Source organism: Loxodonta africana, chromosome 6 (assembly GCF_030014295.1).
Source record: "Loxodonta africana isolate mLoxAfr1 chromosome 6, mLoxAfr1.hap2, whole genome shotgun sequence".
In the NCBI taxonomy this organism is placed as follows: domain Eukaryota; kingdom Metazoa; phylum Chordata; class Mammalia; order Proboscidea; family Elephantidae; genus Loxodonta; species Loxodonta africana.
Window position 1 is genome coordinate 129485166 of NC_087347.1, and position 25057 is coordinate 129510222.

Sequence of the window (25057 nt, forward strand, 5' to 3'; positions counted from 1 at the left end):
AGAACATATGTATAATGGAAATAACAAAAAGAGAAAGGAGAAGAAAAAGTCTTTGAAGAAATATTGACTAAAAGCTTCCCAAGTTTACTGTAGATAGATAACTGCACATCCAGGAAACTTAACTGCAAGTAGGATAAATCCAAAAAGACACACAAACAGACACATTTTAGTAAAAATGCTGAAAGTCAAAGACAAGAAGAAAATCTTCAAAGAAGTAAGAGAAAAACAATGTGTCACTTACAAGAGAACCCCAATTAGATTAAGAGCTGACTTCTAGCAGAAACAATGGAGGCCAGAAGGCAGCGGGATAACACATTCAAAATGATCAAAGGAAAAAAAACAACTGTTATTCAAGAATTCTATACCCAGCAAACCTACCTTTAAAAAATGAAGGCAAAATAAAAACTTTCCCAGATAAACAAAAACTGAGAGTATTTGTTACTAGCAGACTCACAAGAAATACTGAAGGAAGTGACTCCAGAAGGTAATTCAAATGCACATGAACAAAGAGCACTGTTAAAGTTAATTATGTCATTATGAAATGCATATTTTTCTCTCTTCTTCTCTCAAGTGATCTAAAATGCAATTGTACAAAATAATATATATGTAATGTACTCTTGGACCTATACCCAAAAACCCAACCCGTTGCTGTCGAGTCGATTGTGACTCATAGTAACCCTATAGCATGTAAAAATGTAATGTATGTGTAATATACTTGTCAATAACAGCACAAAGGAGGTGAGTGGGGGCAAAATTGTAATGGACTAAAAAAATGATGACAGATGAGAAAGTAATAACTATAACAATGTTTTACTGGATTTATAACACTAGTAGATACATTACGTATAACAATAATACCACAAAATGAGGGGTGGGGAATAGGGCTATATAGGAGTAATGTTTCTATGTATTACTACAATGAAGCTACTATAAATCTGAACCTGATTATGATAATTTATGATGTATTTTGTAAACCCTAGAGTGGAGTCCCTGGGTGGCACAAATAGTTAAGCGCTTGACTACTAGTCCAAAGGCTGGTGGTTCAAATCCACCCAGAGGCTTCTCAGAAGACAGGTCTGGTAATCTGCCTCTGAAAGGTCACAGACTTGAAAATTCTATGGAGCAGTTCTATTCTACACATGTGGCATCGCCATGAGCTGGAATTGACTCCACAGAAACCAACAACATCGAAAACAGAGCAACCTCTTAAAAACTCAAAAACATATAGAAGAAATCATTAATAAAAATAAAATGCTGCATTAGAATATATTGACCGAATACAAAAGAAAGTAGTAAGAAGGAATTAGAGTAGCAAAAAAGACATGAGATGTATAGAAAACAAAGAGTAAATCTAACTATATCAATAACAACATTAAATATGAATGGATTAGACAATCCAATCAAATGGCAGAGATTGCCAGGATGAATAAAAAGGCACGATTCAATTGTATGTTGTCTACAGGAGACACATTTTAAAATCAAAGATACAAAGAGGTTGAAAGTAAAAAAAAGATGGAAAAAATATGTCATGCAAACAGTAACCACAGGAAAGCTGGAGCAACTATACTAGTATCAGACAAAATAGAATTTAAAACAAAAAAACTTACTGGTGATAAAGAAAAAAAAAGAGGTACACTTTAAATGATAAAAGGGTCAGTCCTTCAGGAAGACATAACATATATGCATATAATCAACATATATCCATCTAATAATAGAGCACCAAAATATATGAAGCAAAAACTGACAGAAATGAAGGAAGAAATAGAAAATTCAACAATGATTGTTGGAGACTTCAGTACTCCACTTTCAATAATGGATAGAGCAACTAGACAGAAGATCAGCAAGGAAATAGAAGAGTTGAACAAAACTGTAAACCAAGTAGACCTAACAGACATTCATAGAACATTCCACCCAACAACAATAGAACATACACACTTCTCAAGTGCACACATTTTTTATACATCTCATGTCCTTTTTTTTGTTCCTCTAGTTCCCTTTTCCAGCTTTATTTTGTACTGAGTGAATATTTTCTAATGTAATATTAATTTCATTAATGATCTATTTCTATATTCTCCAGGATATACCACACAGTAGGCCATAAAACAAACCTCAATAAATTAAAAAAGATAGAAATAATACAAAGCATGTTGCCCAACCACAATGAAAAATGAAATTAGAAGTCAGTAACAGAGAAAAATTTGGGAAACTCACAAGTATATGGAACTTAAATGCATGTAGAGGGAATATTTAAGAAGTTATGAGTTGGAATCGACTCGACAGCAGTGGGTTTGGTTTTTTGGTTTTTATATTATAAATGGAGAAGGCGAAATAGACATAAAGAGAAGTACAGTTCCTGTACTTCACTCAAAGTGGTAAAATGATGACTGTGTTGTTTTTTTTTAATAATTTTTATTGAGCTTTAAGTGAACATTTACAAATCAAGTCAGTCTGTCACATATAAGCTTATATACACCTTACTCCATACTCCCACTTACTCTCCCCCTAATGAGTCAGCCCTTCCAGTCTCTCCTTTCATGACAATTTTGCCAGTTTCTAACCCTCTCTACCCTCCCATCTCCCCTCCAGATAGGAGATGCCAACACAGTCTCAAGTGTCCACCTGATACAAGTAGCTCACTCTTCATCAGCATCTCTCTCCTACCCATTGTCCAGTCCCTTCCATGTCTGATGAGTTGTCTTCAGGAATGGTTCCTGTCCTGGGCCAACAGAAGGTTTGGGGACCGTGACCGCCGGGATTCATGTGTTGTGTTTTTTAATGTAATATGTAGACCTGCCACTAGAAGAACTACACAAAGAGGTATACTCAAAAACACTAAAGATAAATCAAATTGGAATTCTAAAAAGTGTTTAAGTAACTGTCTTAGCTATCTAGTGCTGCTATAACAGAAATACCACAAATGGATGGCTTCAAAAAACAGATGTTTATTCTCTCACAGTCTAGTAGGCTAGAAGTCCAAATTCAGGGCATTAGCTCCAGGGGAAGGCTTTCTCTCTCTGTCACCTCTGGAGAAAGGTCCTTCTAATCAATCTTCCCCTGGACTAGGAAATTCTAAGAGCAGGAACCTCAGGTCCAAAGGACAGGCTCTGCTCCTGGCACTTCTTTCTTGGTGGTATAAGGCTCCCGTCTCTCTGCTCAATTATCTCTCTTATATCCCAAAAGAAATTGGCTCAAGACACAATCCAATCCTGTAGATTGAGTCCTGCTTCATTAACATAACAGCCACCTATTCTTCCCTCATTAACATCATTTGTTGTTAGGTGCCCTCAAGTCGGCTCCGACTCAAAACGACCCTATGCACAACAGAATGAAACACTGCCCGGTCCTGCGCCATCCTTACAGTTGTTGTTATGCTTGAGCCTATTGTTGCAGCCACTGTGTCAATCCACCTCACTGAGGGTCTTCCTCTTTTCTGCTGACCCTGTACTTTGCCAACCATGATGTCCTTCTCCAGAGACTGACACCTCCTGACAACATGTCCAAAGTATGTAAGACACAGCCTCGCCATCCTTGCCTCTAAGGAGCATTCTGGTTGTACTTCTTCTAAGGCAGATTTATTCGTTCTTCTGGCAGTCCATGGTATATTCAATATTCTTCGCCAACACCACAATTCAAAGGCTTCAATTCTTCTTCGATCTTCCTTATTCATTGTCCAGCTTTCACATGCATATGACATGATTGAAAATACCATGGCTTGGGTCAGGCGCACCTTAGTCTTCAAGGTGACATCTTTGCCCTTCAACACTTTAAAGAGGTCCTTTGCAGCAGATTTACCCAATGCAACACGTCTTTTGATTTCTTGACTGCTGCTTCCATGGCTGTTGATTTTGGATCCAAGCAAAATGAAATTCTTGACAGCTTCAATCTTTTCTCCATTTATCATGATGTTGCTCATTGGTCCAGTTGTGAGGATTTTTGTTTTCTTTATGTTAAGGTGTAATCCATACTGAAGGCTGTGGTCTTTGATATTCATTAGTAAGTGCTTCAAGTCCTCTTCACTTTGAGCAAGCAAGGTTGTGTCATCTGCACAATGCAGGTCGTTAACGAGTCTTCCACCAGTCCTGATGCCCTGTTCTTCTTCATATAGTCCAGCTTCTTGGATTATTTGCTCAGCATACAGATTGAATAGGTATGGTGAAAGAATACAACCCTGATGCACACCTTTCCTGACTTTAAACCAACCAGTATCCCCTTGTTCTGTCCGAACAACTACCTCTTGATCTATGTAAAGGTTCCTCATGAGCACTATTAAATGTTCTGGAATTCCCATTCTTCACAGTGTTATCCATAATTTGTTATGATCCACACAGTCGAATGCCTTTGCATAGTCAATAAAACACAGGCAAACATCCTTCTGGTATTCTCTGCTTTCAGCCAGGATCCATCTGACATCAGCAATGATATCCCTGGTTCCACGTCCTCTTCTAAAACTGGCCTGAATTTCTGGCAGTTCCCTGTCGATATACTGCTGCAGCCATTTTTGAATGATCTTCAGCAAAGTTTTGCTTGTGTGTGATATTAATGATATTGTTCTATAATTTCCACATTCGGTTGGATCACCACTCTTGGAAATAGGCATAAATAGGGATCTCTTCCAGCCAGTTGGCCAGGAAGCTGTCTTCCATATTTCTTGGCATAGACAAATGAGCACCTCCAGAGGTGCATCCGTTTGTTGAAACACCTCAATTGATACTCCATCGATTCCTGGAGCCTTGTTTTACACCAATGCCTTCAGAACAGCTTGGACTTCTTCCTTCAGTACCATCAGTTCCTGATCATATAAAAAAAAAAAAAAATTTTTTTTTTTTTTTTTTATGATCCTTTGAAATGGTTGAGCAACGATTAACTCTTTTTGGTATAATGACTCTGTGTATTCTTTCCATCTTCTTTTGATGTTTCCTGTGTTACTTAATATTTTCCCCATAGAATCCTTCACTATTGCAACTCAAGGTTTGAATTTTTTCTTCAGTTCTTTCAGCTTGAGAAACACCGAGCGTGTTCTTCTCTTTCGGTTTTCCATTTCCAGCTCTTTGTCTTTTCGAGAGGCCCTTTGAAATCTTCTGTTCAGTTCTTTTACTTCATCAATTCATCCTTTTGCTTTAGCTGCTTGATGTTCGAGAGCAAGTTTCACAGTCTCCTCCGACATCTATCTTGGTCTTTGCTTTCTTTCCTGTCTTTTCAATGACCTCTTGGTTTCTTCATGTATGATGTCCTTGATGTCATTCCACAACTCGTCTGGTTTTTGGTCACCAGTGTTCAATGCGTCAAATCTATTCTTGAGATGGTCTTTAAATTCAGGTGGGATATACTCAAGGTCATATTTTGGCTCTCATGGACTTGCTCTGATTTTCTTCAGTTTCAGCTTGAACGTGCATATGAGCAATTGATGGTCTATTCCACAGTTGGCCCCTGGCCTTGTTCTGACTGATGGAGCTTTTCCATTGTCTCTTTCCACAGATGTAGTCAATTTGATTTCTGTATGCTCCATCTGGCGAGGTCCATGTGTATAAAAAAAAAAAAATAGTCTCCGTTTATGTTGGTGAAAGATGGTGTTTGCAATGAAGAAGTCGTTGGTCTTGCAAAATTCTATCCTTTGATCTCCAGCATTGTTTCTATCACCAAGGCCATATTTTCCAACTATTGATCCTTCTTCTCTGTTTCCAACTTTCACATTAAAATCACCAGTAATTATCAATGCATCTTGATTGCATGTTTGATCAATTTCAGACTGCAGCAGCTGATAAAAATCTTCTATTTCTTCACCTTTGGCCCTAGTGGTTGGTGTGTATATTTGAATAATAGTCGTATTAACTGGTCTTCCTTGTAGGCGTATGGATATTATCCTATCACTGACAGCATTGTACTTCAGGTAGATCTTGAAATGTTCTTTTTGACAATGAATGCAACACCATTCCTCTTCTAGTGGTCATTCCCAGGACAGTAGACTATATGATTGTCTGATTCAAAATGGCCAATACCAGTCCATTTCAGTTCACTAATGCCTAGGATATCGATGTTTACGTGTTCCATTTCATTTTTGATGATTTCTAATTTTCCTAGATTCATATTTCATACATTCCAGTTTTCGACTATTAATGGAGTTTGCAGCTGTTTCTTCTCATTTTGAGTCATGCCACATCAGCAAATGAAGGTCCCGAAAGCTTTACTCCATCCATGTCATTAAGGCTGAGTCTACTTTGAGGAGGCAGCTCTTCCCCCGTCATCTTTTGAGTGCCTTCCAACCTGGGGGGCTCATATTCCAGCACTATTTCAGACAGTGTTCTGCTGCTATTCATAAGGTTTCACTGGGTAACACTTTTCAGAAGTAGACTGCTGGTTCCTTCTTCCTAGTCTGTCTTAGTCTGGAAGCTCAACTGAAACCTGTTCTCCATGGGTGACCCTGCTGGTATCTGAATTCCAGTGGCATAGCTTCCAGTATCACAGTAATACGCAAGCCCCCACAGTACGACAAACTGACAGACACATGGGGGATTAACATCATAGATGTAGGATTTACAACACATAGGAAAATCACAACAGATGACAAAATGGTGGATGATAACACAATACTGGGAATCATGGTCTAGCCAAATTGATACACATATTTTTTGGGGACACAATTCAATCCATGACGGTAACTCACAGAAAAAAGAAAACAGAGAAATGAAAAACAGAGAACAAACAGAAGAAAACAAAAAAACTGGCAGACTTAAGCTCTAATATATATTACATGTAAGTGGCCTAAATACACCAATTAAAAGTCAGAGGTTGGCAAAGTGGATTTAAAAATGTAACTCAACTACGTACTGCTATAAGAAACTTTAAATATAGTCATACAGTTAGGTTTAAAGTAAAAGGATGGAAAAGCATGTATCATGCAAATATTAAGCAAAAATAGCAAAAAAATGAGTATATTACTATCAAATAAAGTAGGCTTTAGAGTAAAGAAAGTTACCAGAGACAGAGACATTACATAATGATAAAAAGGTCAATCCACCAAAAAGACATAGCCATCCTAAATGTGTACGTACGAAACAACAGATCTGCAAAACATGTGAAACAAAAACTGATAGAACTGAAAGGAAAAATGGGCAAATTCACAATTACAGTGGGAGATCTCAACACTGCTCTCTCAACACTTGGTGGAACAACTAGGCAGAAAATCAGCAAGGTTATAAAAGAACTCAACACCATCAACCAACAGGATCTAATCAATATTTTTTAAAGCACTCTCTCTACTCAACAATAGCAGAATACATGTTTTTCTCAAATGCCCATGGAACATATACCAAGATAGACCATATCCTGGTCTATACAGTAAACCTCAATAAACTTCAATAAAATCACACAGAGTGTGTGTCTCTGACCACAATGGAATCAAACTAGCGATCAATAACAGAAAGATTACAGGAAAATCTCTTGGAAACTAAACAGCATGCTTCAAAATAACTATTGTGAAAAACAGGAATGTCAAGGAAAATTAAAAAATACATTGAACTGCATGGAAATAAAAAGACAATATATCAAAATTTCTGGGACACAGGGACTGTAGTGCTGAAGGGTAATTTATAGCACTAAATGCTTGCATTAGAAAAGAAGAAAAGTCTTGGATCACTAACTTAAGCTCCCGTCTTAAGAAACTAGAAAAAGAAGAGCAAAATAAATCTAAAGCAAGGAGAAGGAAGGAAATAATAAAAGCGAGAGCAGAAATCAATGAAACTGAAAACAGAAAAAAACAGAGAAAACCAGTGAAACAAAAGGCTAGTTCTTTGAAAAGAAAGTAAAATTGACGAATCTCTAACAAGACTGACAAAGAAAAAGAATAGACACAAATTACCTATATCAGGAACGAAATAGGGGTGTCATTATAGATCCTGTGGCCATTAAAAGGATAATGAAGGAATACTACAAACTAATCTACACACATAAATGTGACAACCCCCCTAAAAAACCAAACCCACTGCCCTTGAGTCAATTCGGATGCATAGCGACCCTATAGGATAGAGTAGAGCTGCCCCACAGGACTTCCAAGGCTGTAAATCTTTACTGATGTAGACTGTCACATCTATCTCCTGTAGAGCAGCTGGTGGAGAACAAACCTATTGGTTAGCAGCTGAGCATTTGAACCACTGCACCACCAGGACTTGGTTACAAATTTGACAACTTAGATAAAATGGATCAATTTCTTGAAAAATACAAACTACCAAAACTCACCCAATATGAAGGAGATCCTCTGAATAGTCCTGTAACTATTAAGGAAACTGAATTCAAAATTTAAAAATTCCTCAAAAGGAAATCTCCAGAACCAGACAGTTTCACTGGAGAATTCTACCAAATCTTAAATGTTAAAAAAATGTTTAAAAGTTCTAAACAATCTTTTCCAAAAAAATAGGAGAGAACATTTCCCAATTCATTTTAGAAAGCTATTCCTTTATTATATTACTGTGCTACCAAAGCCAGTCAAAGACAGTACAAAAGAAGAAAACTACAGGCCTTGTGAATACAGATGCAAAAATTCTTAAAAAAAAAATTATCACATAGAATTTAGCAATATAAAAAAGGAAATATACACTATGACCAAGTGGGTTTTATTCCAGGACTCCAAGGCTGACTCAGTATTTGAAAATCAATCAATGTAATCCACCGTATTAAAAGTCTTAAGAAGAGAGATGACATGATCATATTAACTGATGCAGAAAACAGCTTTTAACAAAATTCAACACCTATTCATGTACACTAAGAACAGATGGGAATTTCCTCAACTTGATAAAGAGCGCCTACAAAGAATCTACAGCTAATGTCATACTTAATGGTGAAAAACTGATTGCTTTCCCCCAAAGACAGTGAAAAAGGCAAGGATATCCACTCTTGCCACTCCTATTCAATAGTACTGGAGGTTCTAGCCAGTGAAGTAAGGCAAGAAAAGGGGGGAGGCACGCAGATTGCAATGGAAGAAGCAAAATTGTTCCTATTTACAAATGACATGATATCAAGGGATCTTCAAAAAATAAGTGACCTTAGTAAGGTCACAGGATCAATGCACAAAAATAAATCATATTTCTATATACTAGAACACATTGACACGGGAATGAAAAATATAATACCACTTACAATCCTTCAAAAATGAAATATTAAGATGTAAATATAACAATTACCACCACTTTTCTGTCACTGTCAGTGAGAGGAAATTATCCACACGCCTACAAGGTAGACCAGAGCCCTGGTGGCACAGCGGTTAAGAGCCCAGCTGCTAACCAAAAGGTTGGCAGTTCAAATCCACCAGCCAATCCTGGGAAAACATATGGGGCAGTTCTACTGTGTCCTACAGGGTGGCTATAAGTCAGAATTGACTTGACAATAACTGGCTTGGCTTTTTTGTTTTTTTTTTTACAAGGGAAATCAGTCAATATGATTATTGTTCAAATTTATGCACCAACCGCTAATGCTGAAGATGAAGAAATTAAAGATTTTTACCAGCTTCTGCAGTCTGATATTGATCAAACAATCAAGATGTATTGACAATTACTGGTGATTGGAATGCAAAAATTGAGAACAAAGAAAAAGGATCAATAGTTGGAAAATATGGCCTTGGTGATAGAAAGGGGTACCAGAGATTGCATGATAGAATTTTGCAAGACCAACAAATTCTTCACTGCAAATACCTTTTTTCAACAACACAAACAGAGACTATACATGTCGACCACACTGAATGGAATATGCAGGAATCAAATCAATTACATTTGTGGAAAGAGACGATGGAGAAGCTCAATATCATCAGTCAGAACAAGGCCAGGGGCTGACTGTGGAAGAGACCATCAATTGCTTGTGTGCAATTTCAAGTTGAAGCTGAAGAAGATTAAAACAAGTCCATGAGAGCCAAAGTATGACCTTGAGCATATCCCATCTGAATTTAGATACTATCTGAAGAATAGATTTGATGCGTGACCAAAGACCAGATGAGTTGTGGGATGGCATCAAGGACATCATACATGAAGAATGCAAAAGGTCATTAAAAAGACAAGAAAGAAAGAAAAGGCCATAATGGATGTCAGAAGAGACTCTGAAACTTGTTCTCGAATGTAGAGGAGCTAAAGCCAATGGAAAAAATAATGAAGTAAAAGAACTGAACAGAAGATTTCAAAGGGCAGCTCGAGAAGACAAAGTAAAGTATTATAATGACATGCGCAAAGACCTGGAATTAGAAAACCAAAGGAGAAGAACATGCTGAGCATTTCTCAAGCTGAAAGAACTGAAGAAAAAATTCAAGCTTCAACTTGCAGTATTGAAGGATTCTATGGGCAAATGGATCCTGTTGGCACAGAGGTTAGACATTCGGCTGCTAACCAAAAGGTTGGCAGTTCGAGTGCACCAGCCACTCCTTGGAAACCCTATGGCCCAGTTCTACTCTGTCCTATAAGATCACTATGAGTCGGAATCCACTTGACGGCACTTAACAACAACAACAATGGGCAAAATATTGAATGGCACAGGTAACATCAAAAGAAGATGAAAGGAATACACAGAATCACTGTACCAAAAGAAATGGCCAGTGTTCAACCATTTAAGGAGGTAGCATACGATACCAATAGCACTGAATGAAGAAGTCCAAGCTGCACTGAGGCATTGGTGAAAAACAACAGTCCAGGAATTGATGGAATACCAATTGAGATGTTTCAACAAATGGATGCAGTGCTGGAGGTGCACACTCATCTATGCCAAAAAATTTGGAAGACAGCTACCTGGCCTACTGACTGGAAGAGATCCACATTTGTGCCAATTCCACAGAAAGATGATCCAACAGAATGTGAAAATTATTGAACAATATCATTAATATCACACGCAAGTAAAATTTTGCTGAATATCATTCAAAAGTAATTGCAGCAGTACATTGACAGGGAACAGCCAGAAATCCAAGACAGATTCAGAAGAAGACTTGGAATGAGGGATATCATTGCTGATGTGAGATGGATCTTGGTTGAAAGTAGAGAGCACCAGAACGATGTTTACCTGTGTTTTATTGACTATGCAAAGGCATCTGATTGAGTGGATCATAACAAATTATGAATAACATTGCAAAGAATAAGAAGTCCAGAATACTTAATTGTGCCCACAAGGAACCTGTACCTAGACCAAAAGGCAGTCATTTGAACAGAACAAGGGACTACTCCACGGTCTAAAACCAGGAAAGGTGTACGTCAGGGTTGTATCCTTTCACCATACTTATAAAATTTGTATGCTGAGCAAATAATCTGAAAAGCTGGACTATATGAAGAAGAACAGGGCATCAGGGCTGGAGGAAGACTCATTAACAACCTCCTTGCTAAAAGAGAAGAGGACTTGAAGCAATTACTGATGCAGATCAAGAAAACAAAAATCCTTGCAACTGGACCTATAAGCAACATCACGATAAACGGAGAAAATATTGAAGTTGTCAAGGATTTCATTTTACTTGGATCCACAATCAATGCCCATGGAAGCAGCAGTCAAGGAATCAAAGGATGTATTGCATTGGGCAATCTGCTGCAAAATACCTCTTTAAAGTATTTAAAAGCAAAAATGTCACTTTGAGGACTAAGGTGCACCTGACCTAAGCCATGGTATTTTCAATCACCTCATACGCATGCAAAAGCTGACAATAAATAAGGAAAACCAAAGAAGAATCAATGCCTTGAATTATGATGTTGGCAAAGGATGTGAACATAACATGGACTGCCGGAAGAATGAATAAATCTGTCTTGGGAGAAGCACAGCCAGAGTGCTCCTCAGAAACAAGGATAAGACTTTGTCTCACCTACTTTGGACATGTTATCAGGAGGGACTAGTCCCTGCAGAAGGACGTCATGCTGGGTAAAGCAGAGGGTCAGTGAAAAAGTGGAAGACTTATAAGGAGATGAACTGACACAGTGGCTGCAACAATGGGCTCAAGCATAACAATGATTTTGAGGCTGGCACAGGACTGGGCAGTGTTTTGTTCTGTATATAGGGTTGTTATGAGTCAGAACTGACTCAATGGCATCTAACAAGAACAACAACATAGGAGGAAATCTTTTGGATCTAAGTCTAGGCAGAGAGTTCTCGGACTCAACATCAAATAGTATAATCCATAAAAGGAAAATCTGATAAATTGGTATTTGTTAAAATTAAAAACTTTTGCTTTGCAAAGACCCTGCTAAGAGGATAAAAAGACAAACTGTCGACTGAGAGGAAATATTTGCAAACCTGATATCCTATAAAAGACCAATATCTATAGTATATAAAGAATTCTCAGAACAATAAACAATCCAATTAGAAAATGGGCAAACGATGTACATAGATATTTCATTGAAGAGGATATATACAGATTGCAAATAAGCGCATGAACAGATGTCCAACATCACTAACCATTAAAGAAATGCAAATTAAAACTACAATGAGATGTCACTATACACCTACTAGAATTGCTAAAATTAAAAATGGCCACACGAACTGATTAAAGAAAAACAGGAAAGGAAGTAAATAACCCGAATAAAAAATAGACAGTTGATATCACAACAGATCCAACTGAAATAATAACGGTCATAACAGAATACCATGAAAAATTGTATGTACAGAAAATGGACAAATTTCTAGACTCACACTACCTACCTAAACTGACACAAACAGAAATAGAAAAACAAACAGATCCATGACAAAAGAAAAGATTGAAGAGGTAGTAAAAAAAAAAAAAAAAAAAAAACTCCCAACAAAAAAAAGACCCTGGCCTGGACAGCTTCACTGGAGAATTCTATCAAACTTTCAGAGAAGAGCTAACACCAATACTACTCAAGCTATTTCATGGCTTGGAAAAGGAAGGAGTATTCCTGAACTCATTCTATGAAGCCAGCATAACCCTGATACCAAAGCCAGACAAAGACATTGCAAAAAAAGAAAACTACAGGCCAATATCTCTCATGAATAAAAAAAAAATCTCATGAATATTGACAAAAAAATTCTCAACAAAGCTCTAGCCAATAGAGTTCAACAGCATATAAAAATATAATACGTCATGACTAAGTGGGATTCATACCAGGTATGCAGGGATGGTTCAACATTAGAAAATCAATCAATGTAATCCACCACATAAATAAAACAAAAGAAAATAGCTACATGATCTTATCAATTGATGCAGAAAAGGCATTTGACAAAGTCCACTGCCCATTCCTGATGAAAACTCACAGTAGAACAGGAAGAGAAGAGAAATTCCTTGATATAATAAAGAGCATTTATACAAAGCCAACAGCCAACATCATTCTAAATGGAGCGGGACTGGAAGCATTCCCCTCAAGAAAAGAAACCAGATAAGGATGCTCCTTATCACCACTCTGATTCAACATTGTGCTGGAAGTCCTAGCTAGAGCAATAAGGCAAGAAAAAGAAATAAAGGGCATTCAGACCAGTTAGGAAGAGGTAAAAGTATCCATATTTGCAGATAATATGATCTTATACACAGAAAACCCCCAAAGAATCCATGAGAAGACTACTGGAACTAATAGAAGATTTCAGCCAAGTATCAGGATACAAGATTAACATATAAAAATCAGTTGGATTCCTCAGCACCAACAAAGAGAACTTCAAAAAGGAAATCACCAAATCAGTACCGTTTATAATAGCCCCCAAGAAGATAAAGTGCTTAGGAATAAATCTAGCCAGGGATGTAAAAGACCTATACAAAGAAAACTACAATACACTACTGTATGAAACCAAAAGACATATACGTAAGTGGGAAAACATACCATGCTCATGAATCCCACGCATTGCTGTCAAGTCGATTCCAACTTATAGCGACCCTATAGAACAATAGAACAGAGTAGAACTGCCCCATAGAGTTTCCAAGGAGTGCCTAGTGGACTGCTCATGAATAGGAAGACTCAACATTGTGAAAATTTCAGTTCTACCCAAAGCTATCTACAGATACAATGCAACCTCGATCCAAATTCCAACAGCATTTTTTAATGATATGGAGAAACAAATCACCAACTTTAGATGGAAAGGGAAGAGGCCCCAGATAACTAAAGCATTACTGAAGAAGAAGAACAAAGTGGGAGGCCTCACACTACCTGATTTTAGAACCTATTATACAGCCACAGTAGTCAAAACAGCCTGATACCGGTACAACAGACATATAGATCAGTGCAACAGAATTAAGAATCCAGAGATAAATCCATCCATCTATAAGCAGCTGAGGAGCCCTGGTGGTGAAGTTGTTAAGAGCTTGGCTGCTAACCAAAACGCTGTCAGTTCAAATCCACCAGCTGCTCCTTGGAAACCCAATGGGGCAGATTTACTCTGTCCTGTAGGGTTGCTATGAGTCGGAATCAACTCAATGGCAAAGGGTTCAGTTTTTTTTTTTTTTTTAATGAGCAGCTCTTATTTGACAAAAGGCCAAAGTCCATTAAATGGAAAACGGTCTGTTTAACAAAGGGTGCTGGCATAACTGGATGTTCACCTGTAAAAAAAATCAAACAAGATCCATACCTCACACCATACACAAAAACTAATTGAAAATGGATCAAAGACCTAAATATAAAATCTAAAATGATAAAGATCATGGGAAAAAAAATAGGGATAATGCTAGGGACCCTAATACATGGCATAAATAGAATACAAACCATAACTAATGATGCACAAACACTAGAAGAGAAACTAGATAGCTTAGCTCTTAAAAATTAAACACTTATACTCATCAAAAGACTTCGCCAAAAGAGTAAAAAGAGAACCTACAGACCGGGGAAAAACTTTTGGCTACAACATTGAGAGTTCACTGATAAATCAACGATCAACTGATTTTCAACAAGGGTGTGAAATCCATTCAGTGGAGGAAGGAAGAGTCTTTCCAATAAATGTTATTGGGAAAATTGGATTTCCACATGCAGCCACCCGCCCACCACTGCTGTCAAGTTGATTGCAACTCATAGCAACCCTATAGGGCAGAGTAGAACTGCCACATAGAGTTTCCAAGGAGCACCTGGCAGATTTGAACTGCTGACCTCTTGATTAGCAGCCATAGCACTTAGCCACTACACCAAGAAGAATAAATAATCTGCATCTCACACCACACATTAAAAAAAAAAAACTCAAGCTGGATCAAGTACCTAAATGTGAAAGTTAAAACTATAAAATTCTTAGAAGAAAATATAAGGGCATGGCTCTAGGATCTAGATTTTAGTGATGGATTCTCAGATATCACAACAAGAGCACAAGCAGCAAAAGACAAAATAGATAAAGGGGACCTCGTAACAATTAAATACTTTTGTTCATCAAAGAACTTTATAAACCAAGTGAAAAGACAAACCTACTGGTTGGGAGAAAATGTTTGGGAACCATATATCTGATAAGAGTCTAACACTTAAAATATATATAAAATTTCTCCAAATTAACAACAAAAAGACAAACAACCCAATCAAAAACTGGGCAAAGGACTTGAACAGACATTTCACCAAAAAGAATATTCAAATGACCAACAAGCACATGAAAAGATGCTCATTGTCATTAGTCACTGGGAAGAAGCAAATCAAAGCCACAATGAGGTATCATCTCATCCCCATTAGAATGGCAACAATCAAAGGCAAACAAACAAAAAACCCAGAAAACAACAGGCATTGCTGAGGCTGTGGAGAAACTGGAACCCTCATCCATTTCTGGTGGGAATGTAAAATGGTACAGCTGCAAAACAGTTCAGCAGTTCCTTAAAAAGTTGAACATAGAATTACCATATGTCATGGATTGAATTGTGTCCCCTAAATTGTGTGTATCAGTTTGGCTGGGTGATGATTTCCAGAATTGTGTGATTGTCCACCATTTTTTCATCTGATGTGATTTTCCTATGTGTTGTAAATACTGCTTCCATGGTGTTAATGAGGGGGGCTGGGTGGCAGGAGTGTTGATGAGGCAGGACTCAACCTATGGGATTGGATTGTGTCTTGAGTTGGTTTCTTTTGGGATATAAAAGAAATGAGTGAGCAGAGAGACAGGGGGACTTCATACCACCAAGAAAGCAGTGCTGGGAGCAGAGCATATCCTTTGGACCCAGGACACTTGAGAGGAGAAGCTCCTAGCCCAGGGGAAGATTGATAAGAAAGACCTTCCTCCAGAGCTGACAGAGAGAAAGCCTTCTCCTAGAGCCGAAGCCCTGAATTTGGACTTCTAGCCTACTTTACTGCGAGGAAATAAATTTCTCTTTGTTAAAGCCATCCCCTTGTGGTATCTCTGTTATAGCAGCACCAGACGACTAAGACACCATATGACTCAGCAATTCCAATCCTGGGTATATACCCACAAGAAGTGAAAGCAGGGACACAAACAGAAACCTGTATACCAGTGTTCATTGCTGCACTTTTCACAATAGCCGAAAGGTGGAAACAATCTAAATGTCCATCAACAGATGAACGGATACACAAAATGGGGTGTATACACACAATGGAATACTACTCAGCCGTAAAGAGAAATGAAGTCCTGATACATGAACCCTGAAGACATGATGCTGAACGAAATAAGTCATCACAAAAGGACAAATATTGTATGATGTAACTTATATGAAATAACCAAATATATATATTAAAAAAAAAAAACCCAAACCCAGTGCCGTCGAGTCGATTCCGACTCATGGCGACCCTATAGGACAGAGTAGAACTGCCCCATAGAGTTTCTGAGGAGCACCTGGCGGATTTGAACTGCTGGCCCTTATAGTTAGCAGCTGTAGCACTTAACCACTACGCCACCAGGGTTTCCACGCAAATATATAGCAACCAAATATTTTTAGCGGTTACCAAGGATGGGAGGGAAGGGGAAAGGGAGAGGTTTTGCCCAGGGGGCACTGAGTTTATGTTAATGTGGAGGAATAAATCGGAAAGAATTGTGGTAATGGCTGCATGACATGAAAAATGTAATCTATGACACTGAATTATACATGTAGAAATTGTTGGATTTTGTTGTGTATATTTTCACCACAAATGCAAAAAATTACTGCATGCAAATCTATAATTATCTCAAAATAAAATGTTTGACTGACAACTTTATCAGTGGTCAGGGGCACTGCTGTTGGGCCTCTGGCTGCATTCAACTGCTTAGTGTAATGCTGGCAGCAGTCTGAGGTCACTGTTACCATGGTTCCCTGCAGGACAGCTGCCCCTCCCTCCCTGCCTCATGGCCCTGCTCTCAGTGACCACAGTCTCTCCTCCTGTGTTCTCATCTCTGGGCTTCCACACCTCCTACAGCTGCTGATGAGAAGAGGGGAGAACTCAGGGTACAGGGACATGCAGAGCCCTCTGGACGTGGAGAGGGTGGATGAGGCGGAATCACTGCTCATTTGCTGACTCTGAATGAGATTCAAGTACAACCTTCTTACTGACCAGGGAACAGGGTCAAAGTTAATTGGATTTCTCCCCCTCCAAAAACCAAACTACCTCCTAAACCCAAACCCACACACTCTCTAAGGCTATTGAAGTAAAACATCCAAGTGTAGTTGAGACTAGGGCCGACACTTCCTTTGGCTCACATCTCTTGCTACGTAGTGAGGGTTGGTTTGTTTCTTCCCTTTAAATAATCAAATAAGGAAGTAGAATTCCCTGGCCACACAGGCTGCAGTACAGATCAGGGGTCCTCAGAGGTCCTGGGCTGCTGTCACCCCGGGGAGGGACCAGTGGGAGAGCATGTGGCCCTGGTTTGCTGGACTGTGGGCCTGTGGGGAGCGAGAGATGAGGGCTGGGCAGGGTAGTGCTGGCACCTGTGTTTGTAGCCTCGAAGGACCCTCTGAATGCTGAGGGCTGCCGCATCCAGGGCCTGGCTTCTCTGAATCTCCAGCAGAGTGTCTTGGTGGTCCTGCAGGCAGGAGATCCATAAGAATGTTGCCCAGCCCTCACCCCCACCGCTGCCTGGGGCCAGCTCTGTCTCCAAAGCTAGTGCCTCTCAAACTTCTGCACTTCTTCCAGGAAGGCAAGTAGGAAGAAAGGCCCTCAATTTGACTCTGAAGTGACTCAGAGAAGGGAGTTGCCGGCTACAACCCCAGCCTCCATCCAAGAACTTCCCATTTCAACTCTTTCTTCTGATTAATTCAGTCTGGCAACCTTCCTTTCTGCTCTGGAGGAGGGGGGAGGTGGAAGCATGAAGCAGTCCCCTGTGGGCACAAAATTTCCCTAGAATTATGTTTTATTTCCCCATATTCAAGTGAAGTTTGCATTCTAGTATATAACAGACCCTTGCTTGTTTCAATATAAACAGCCTATGAGCGGGATTCATAGTGTGTGATGATAAGCCTTATTCATCCCTGGGCTGTGACTGGCTGTGCTCCCCCCGGGTCCCTGGCCCTGGGATGAGAGGCACAGGCCTGCCATCTCAGCTTCTGGAAGGCAGGGGCTGGGGACAGGCCATGGGCTTTGCTTAACACAGAGTAACATGCCCTTCCTGCCTCCATGGGTCTTGCAGCAACCAGTCACTGATCCTCCTTGTATGCAGGCCCTGGGTGGACACTGAGGGTGCAGAGATGGACCAGACACCTGCTATAGCCTCAAAGAGCAGCTAGGCAGGAGTGGGGAGGCACAGAGAGATGGGCACCCACAGGCCGGGGAAGCAAAGGTACCCAGATAGCTCCCTAAAGCCTATCACCTCTCAATACCCAGTGCAAGCCCCTCTCCTCCCACCGCCTTCCTCTGATCACCTTGCATGAAGGTGACGGTGGGGATGAGGTTGAGGGAGGTGGTCAGGTAAGCTGGCAGAGTGACATCCTCTTCCTCATCCTTCCCCTTTGCTCACCCCAACCAAGGCCTAGGGGACTTGGATTTTCTCTCCCAGGTGGCTCTTTGTCCACCCTCCTCCCACTGGTGCTCCTGGGAGGGCCTGGGGCTAGTCTCGGGGCTCTGCCAGCCCTCCCTATAAGTAGTTGTTGTTGTTGTTGTTAGGTGGGTGGGTGATATGCTGTAGGACATGCCCCCACAGGAGGGGTGGGGAGTGGGGGGTGGGGAAAGCAAGGGGAGCCTTTGTAGTCGCTTCACCCAGGATTCAACCCAGGGCCCCACTTAAGCACCACCTCTCCCAGGCTCCAGGGAGGCTGAGCTTCTTCAGGCCCCTTAGAGGACTGGGGCTCCAGGATGTCGGGAGGCCTTCCTGGTCTTTTCCTTGCTCTTGCCTTGTGGCTCACAGGTATCTCTTCCTCCTCCTCAGTTTTGCAGCTCTCTGAGAAGGCCTCCTAGACTCCCTCAGGCTGTGCTGGGCCTTCCTGTGCCCACCCCTCCACCCCACCCCCCCGCTCCATGGGTTCCCCTTGGTAACCTCACCCCCCCAGGCAGGGTTTTCTTCAGCTGGGGTGCCTGTGACTTTGGCTTAGACCAAGTGGGTGAGGACTGCCCGCCAGGACCCAGGCCTGACGCACTCACCAGGATGTGGGGGTTGGCATGTTCCTTGGGGTCTCACCTTCAGGAAAATTTTGGTCTTTCCCATTTTCCAGTCTTTGTCTGTCTTCAGCCACATGTCAGCAATACACAGGGTCATCTGTTGGAACTTGTCTCGCAGCTGCCAAGGAGACAGAGTAGGTCAGTGTGACTGGAGCCTGCCCTGGAGTCTCCAGGCCTTGGTTCTGTGTCAGGAGTAATGCAGCCTCTGAGGATGTTCCCCAACAAGACTGAAGACCTGAGATCTGAGTGCAGCTCTAATTTGGGGGGTAAAGCTTCTGTCACTAGTCCAGGCACAGATGAAGTAACCCATGGTGCCTATCAGCTGACTTCTCCTCCTTCTCGGTCAGTCTCTGCTCACCATGGTTGATTCACTGCCTTCGCATGAAGGGGCTTCTGTTATGGTAGGGCCAAAGTTTTACTATGCTAGGCCATCACGTTGGAGACTCCAGGAGCAGACTGAGGAGACTCCTCTGCCAGCTCTGGGGGCTGGGTCCCCCTCAAGGGTCTCAGATGTACCCATATCTTCCTCCTCCCATAAACTTCCCAGTCAGAGGCTGCTTGAACAGGGCACAGGCACACGTGGGTACCTGATCAACAGCAGGGCTGAGATGGGGTACCCAAGCCCAGGGATAAGATGGGCATTCAGGGTTCAGTGCTTTCAGGGCCTGGGCCCTCAGTGAGGGTGTTGGACAGTTGGCCCTTGACCAGAACAAACTATCAGAGTGTTTGAAGAAGAACATGAGAATTTTCTGTCCCCAGTAGCTCCCCAGTCACACATCATCCCCTGGCAGCCTACTGTTTAAGAGAGAGTGTTTGTTCTAAAAATCCAAAAACTTCCTATAAAGAACATACTTAGACACCAGCAGTGGTCCAGATCAGCATGGCTAGCCCTTCCCTCACTGTACTGGCAACGAGGGGTTAAGAGATGAGGACGAATGAGTTGAGAAGGGAGAGGAAGAACACAGGTAATTTCAAAGCTTGGTGCCCCAGGAAGGTGGACTTAGATGGGGCCCTGGGCATCAGCAGGGTAGTGGGAGAAACTTGAAATTGGGGAGGTGAGGGTACTGGCAGGCAGGAGGGAAGAGAAGGATTAGTGGGGCAGAGATGGGAGGTTCCGTGGCTTCCCCTTCAGTGCAGCGGAGGACGTGGGGTCTGAACACGCACCTGCATCCTCATGGCACTGGGCAGCAGGACCTGGAACCTCTGTGAGAACTCCTCAAATGTGTAGCGGATGGGGAAGCCTGACTTGCGGATCTGAACAGTCTCCATCATGCCTGAGTAGCGCAGCTGCTGGAGGCACAGCTCCCGGTCGAAGAGCTGTGTGCAGGGCAGGGGAAGAGGGCTGCTGAGGAGGCAAGAAGCCTACCCTCCCTGACCACCTCCTCCAGCCACAGAGGGGTCAATTGCCCAATGACCCACTTAGCTGTCCCCAAAATACAAGTAGAACTAAACACATGCTTGATTTAATTCAAATTATATTTTGAAGAGATACAGCTGGTTGAAGTAACTGACAAGGCCTTAGAGTGTTCCCAATGAGATACAAGTTGATAACAGAAACTATGACACCCACAAGAATACTAAACGATTCCATCATCCTCAAGATATACAAAGAATGACAACTATAAAAATTATCTGCATATACCCTGTTTAAACTGTTTTTAAGCATCCAAAACAATGATCCCAAAGAACATTGCTTCCTCCAGGGCCATACACGGGTTATCTTTGGGTAACTGTTAATAGTTAGCGCTCATTTACTCAATATTTTCTATGGGACAGGATTTTCTCATTTAATCTTTGCAACAGCCAGTATGGTGGGTATAATTAGCTCCATTTAAAGATGACGTACCTGAGGCTTAGGGTTAGCAGCTTCTACGTGGCTGAGCCAGGATTCAAACCTAGCGACTGCCTGGGCTCTCCTTACATGCCCACACAGTAGGCACCCACTGAGCCCTGGGCATCAGCTGCAGCCCCCACCCCCAACCTGTCCTCTCCACCATCCTGCAACTTCAATGGCTGGGGGTGTGGGCCTGGGAAGAGGGCCTGGGGCCTGCAGGGCTTGCTGAGCTTACAAATCACAGGGCCAAATGCAGTTCTGTGGTGTGAACTCAGCAAGCACAGAAGTGGGCTTAGAATGTACCTAGAACTTGTTAAAATTAAACAACTCCCCAGAAGCCTGGACAACACTCCAAGACTTCTGGGTGTCTTATCATCAAATATAACCCTGCAAACCAGCTTCATCTACCTTCGAGAGATGGTGGATGTTTAGATTAAAAGTTTCTTTTTCTCAAGACCTGTAGCTCTAAGATTTTGTATATTCCATATGACTTCTTCTGCATTACTGTATAACCTAAAAAAAACCCAGCCGTACATTCTTTCTCTTATGATGAGATTGTAAATTACTTATAAGCAAAAATCCACTTTGTGCTAGTTGCAGGAGTTTCTTTAGAACTGACTGCCCATTTGCAAACCCCTCTTTTCATCTCTCAACTCTTAATAAATAGTTGGTATCTTTAATTGTCAAAGTTTTGTTGTTTTTAACAGTTCCGGTGTCAGAAGTGGGATCTGGCGCTTCTTGCCCTGATGACCCTGACTCACCGGTAATAGACAGTGATCCCAAGAGCTACTTTCAGCTCTCTGTTTCCCCTGATGTCTGGGGTCCTCAGAGTAAATAAACTCCTGGGCTGAGTTCCACTCTCTTTGCAGCACAGCTCGCCTGGGGATAAACTGTTTTTCTTTCTCCTGGACTAGGTCTGGCATTGAACTTGGCATTGAACCTTCCTCCTGAACTGGGTCTGGTATTGGGGTCTTCCCCCAGACCAGGTCCTACATTGAAGTCTTTCTCCCGAACTGGATCCAGTATTGAGGTCTTTCTTCTAGACTGGGTCAGGGGTTGAGATGTTTTTCCCAGACTGGGTCTGGCATTGAACTTTTTCTTCTAGACTGGGTCTGGAGTTGGGGCCTTTCTCTTGGACTAGGTCCTGCACTGGGGTCATTGTAACTGGTCAAAAATGAAGCTAGGTTTCACTAAGCAGTCTCAATTTCAAAATTTGACCTACTCAAGATAATGGGATCCATGGATTCTAAAAATAGGTTGCTAGGCATCCCTCCTGCATGTTAATGAAATGGGTTGTTCATTGTTTTAGAGATAAGCATTAGGAGCTTCCCCATCTCTTCAGCAGCGATGCCTGTCATAATGTTCAGGCCTCAGACTTGCAGTTTCTTTAAGTCTTTGGAATGATTTGGAACCGCAGCAGCCTCAGTAAAGCTCATTCATTCTTCTTAGATAAGATTGTTCATTTAAGGGGCAAATTAGAAAAATAGAAAAACCACAGTATTAAAACTAGACAGCCCCAATGGGAGGCTGATTTTAACTGATATTCTAAGGTCACAAACAAATTTAATAAATCTAAAATAGCCTCCTTAAAAAAGACTTTCTGCAGAAAGCAAATGAATATCTAAAACATTAACAGGTAAGGATCCAGTCTTGAAAACAACAACAACAACAAAAGAAAATGAATTTGTTTTGGATTATGAAAAAGATCACAGCAGGTTTTCTTGATGGATTAAGATCAAACATAGCCAATTTATAAAAATAGACATAAACTTAAATGGGAGATTGCCCTCTTAGAGGGAGTACTTCACCTAGTTAATATTTTGAGTGGGCCTTAAAAGATAAGACAAAAACTCAGAAAGCTGAGAAAAGATGGTTTAGATAGTAAGTTATAATAAAAGGAAAATATATATTTGTTTATAAAGTAGTTAAATCATTCAATTTTAAAACATTAAACCTATTTTAAGATAGTTTAATTTCCTGGTGAGCAAAATTTAAAAACATAGACAAGAAAAATAAATCAAAAGAAGTGTCTATAAACTCCAGGCTGGAGTTTATAGACACTTCTTTTGATTTATAAACTGTCTCCAGTTTCCAAGGTTTTATGATTATTTGTTAACTCCTGTTAAACTCTAGTTTTTCCTGAATTTGTATTCAAGATCAAACAAAGAGAGACAATTTAAGGGAAAAACAAAAAAAAAAAATTTTTTTTTTTACAGTTCAGAGAGAACTGGAGACAGAAAGTCAAAAATGTGATTTGAAATAAAGGAAGATCTATGTAAGTAGCTGAAGGACCAGAGATAACTAGAAAGAAGGCCTGCTAAGTGAAGAAAAGATGGAACATATGTAACTAAAGCAAGAATTGAAGGAAAGAGTTACAGATACAAAGAAATAGGTACAGAATTAAGAAAAGAGCCAGAAGAGTGGTGAGATCAGAGTTAGAAGGCAGTAGAGCCACCTGAAAATCTAAGGATATTTAAAAGTTAAAAGATTGAATTATATATGAAAATCTAAGCCCTCTCAGATTCTGCCTCAGAAAATAAAAGAAACATCTAAAATATTAAGTGAAAGGCTTTTTCTTTGCTACAGCAGCTTCAGATTGTTTATGACATGAAACTCAGGGTAACCATGAGCAGTGTGATTACTAGAGACAACAGCCATAAAAATAGGAGATAAAATATTTAAAATGCCTTTTTTAATGCATTGTCCCATTCTGTTGTCCCAGAACATGGACATATTTGAAGCTTTATTGTTGATGCTTGTACATCTTTAGGGAAACAGTTCAGACATTGCAGACTCTGGACCTCAAGTTATTGTACTAACTGCCCCTTTTATACAAATTTCTTCACCTCGGCACCTTAGTCTGACAGTGGAAAGAAGAGAACATTTTTAATTCAAAGAGATTTTACGCTGTTTGTGGTTTCCAGATTATAACAATCTTTTTAAAGGAAAATCAAATATAAAAATAAATAGGGGCCAATTGTGGCCAAAGTTACCCTAAATTATTAAAGACAGTGACTACAATTGCAAAACTGATAGAAGATATTTTAAACTAAAAGAAAACATCTTTAAAATTTTTATTAAAAATGCTAGCATTATCTAAAAGGCAAAAGAAAAGGCAAATTCACAAATTTTTAAAAGAAAAATTAGTTTTATCTTAAAACAAAATGTTTCGCTATGCCAAAATTAAAGTTCAACGAGGACATGAAAAGACTTGTATTTCTTTTTTTGGTATTCAATACACATTTTTTTTTTTTTTTTTTTGGTACTTTAGATGAAGGTTTACAGAGCAAACTAGCTTCTCATTAAAGAATTAATACACATATTGTTTTGTGACACTGGTTGCCAACCCCACAATAGATCAACACTCTCTCCTTCTTGACTTTGGGTCCCCCATTACCAGCTTTCCTGTCCCCTCCTGCTTTCTTGTCTTTGTCCCTGAGCTGGTGTGCCCATTTAGTCTTGTTTTGCTTTATGGGCCAGTCTAATCTTTGGCCAAAGGGTGAACTTCAGGAGTGATTTCAGTACTGAATTAAAAGCGTATTTGGTGACCATATTCTTAGGGCTTCTCCTGTCTCTGTCAGACCAGTAACCCTGGTCTTTCTTTTTTTTGTGTGAGCAGTCGGTGGTGGTAGCCGGGCACCATCTAGTTGTGCTAGACTCAGTCTGATGGAGGCTGTGGTAGTTGTGGTCCATTAGTCTTTTGGACTAATCTTTCCCTGTGTCTTTGGTTTTCTTCATTCTCCTTTGCTCCCAAAGGGGTGAGACCAATGGAGTATCTTAGATGGCTGCTCAAAAGCTTTTA

General features: G+C 40.4%; 1 protein-coding gene across 1 annotated transcript in view; it reads right to left on the bottom strand.

Moving 5' to 3' along the window:
- The window catches only part of MYO7B (myosin VIIB), a 105867-nt gene that overhangs the window by 38569 nt on the left and 42241 nt on the right, over positions 1–25057 (bottom strand). Inside the window, exons 14-16 of the mRNA XM_064287456.1 lie at positions 20586–20738; positions 19441–19539; positions 17759–17853 (exon numbers count right to left, since the gene is read on the bottom strand). Of these exons, the coding sequence (XP_064143526.1) occupies positions 17759–17853; positions 19441–19539; positions 20586–20738 (347 nt within the window). The remainder of the gene's footprint in view (positions 1–17758; positions 17854–19440; positions 19540–20585; positions 20739–25057) is intronic.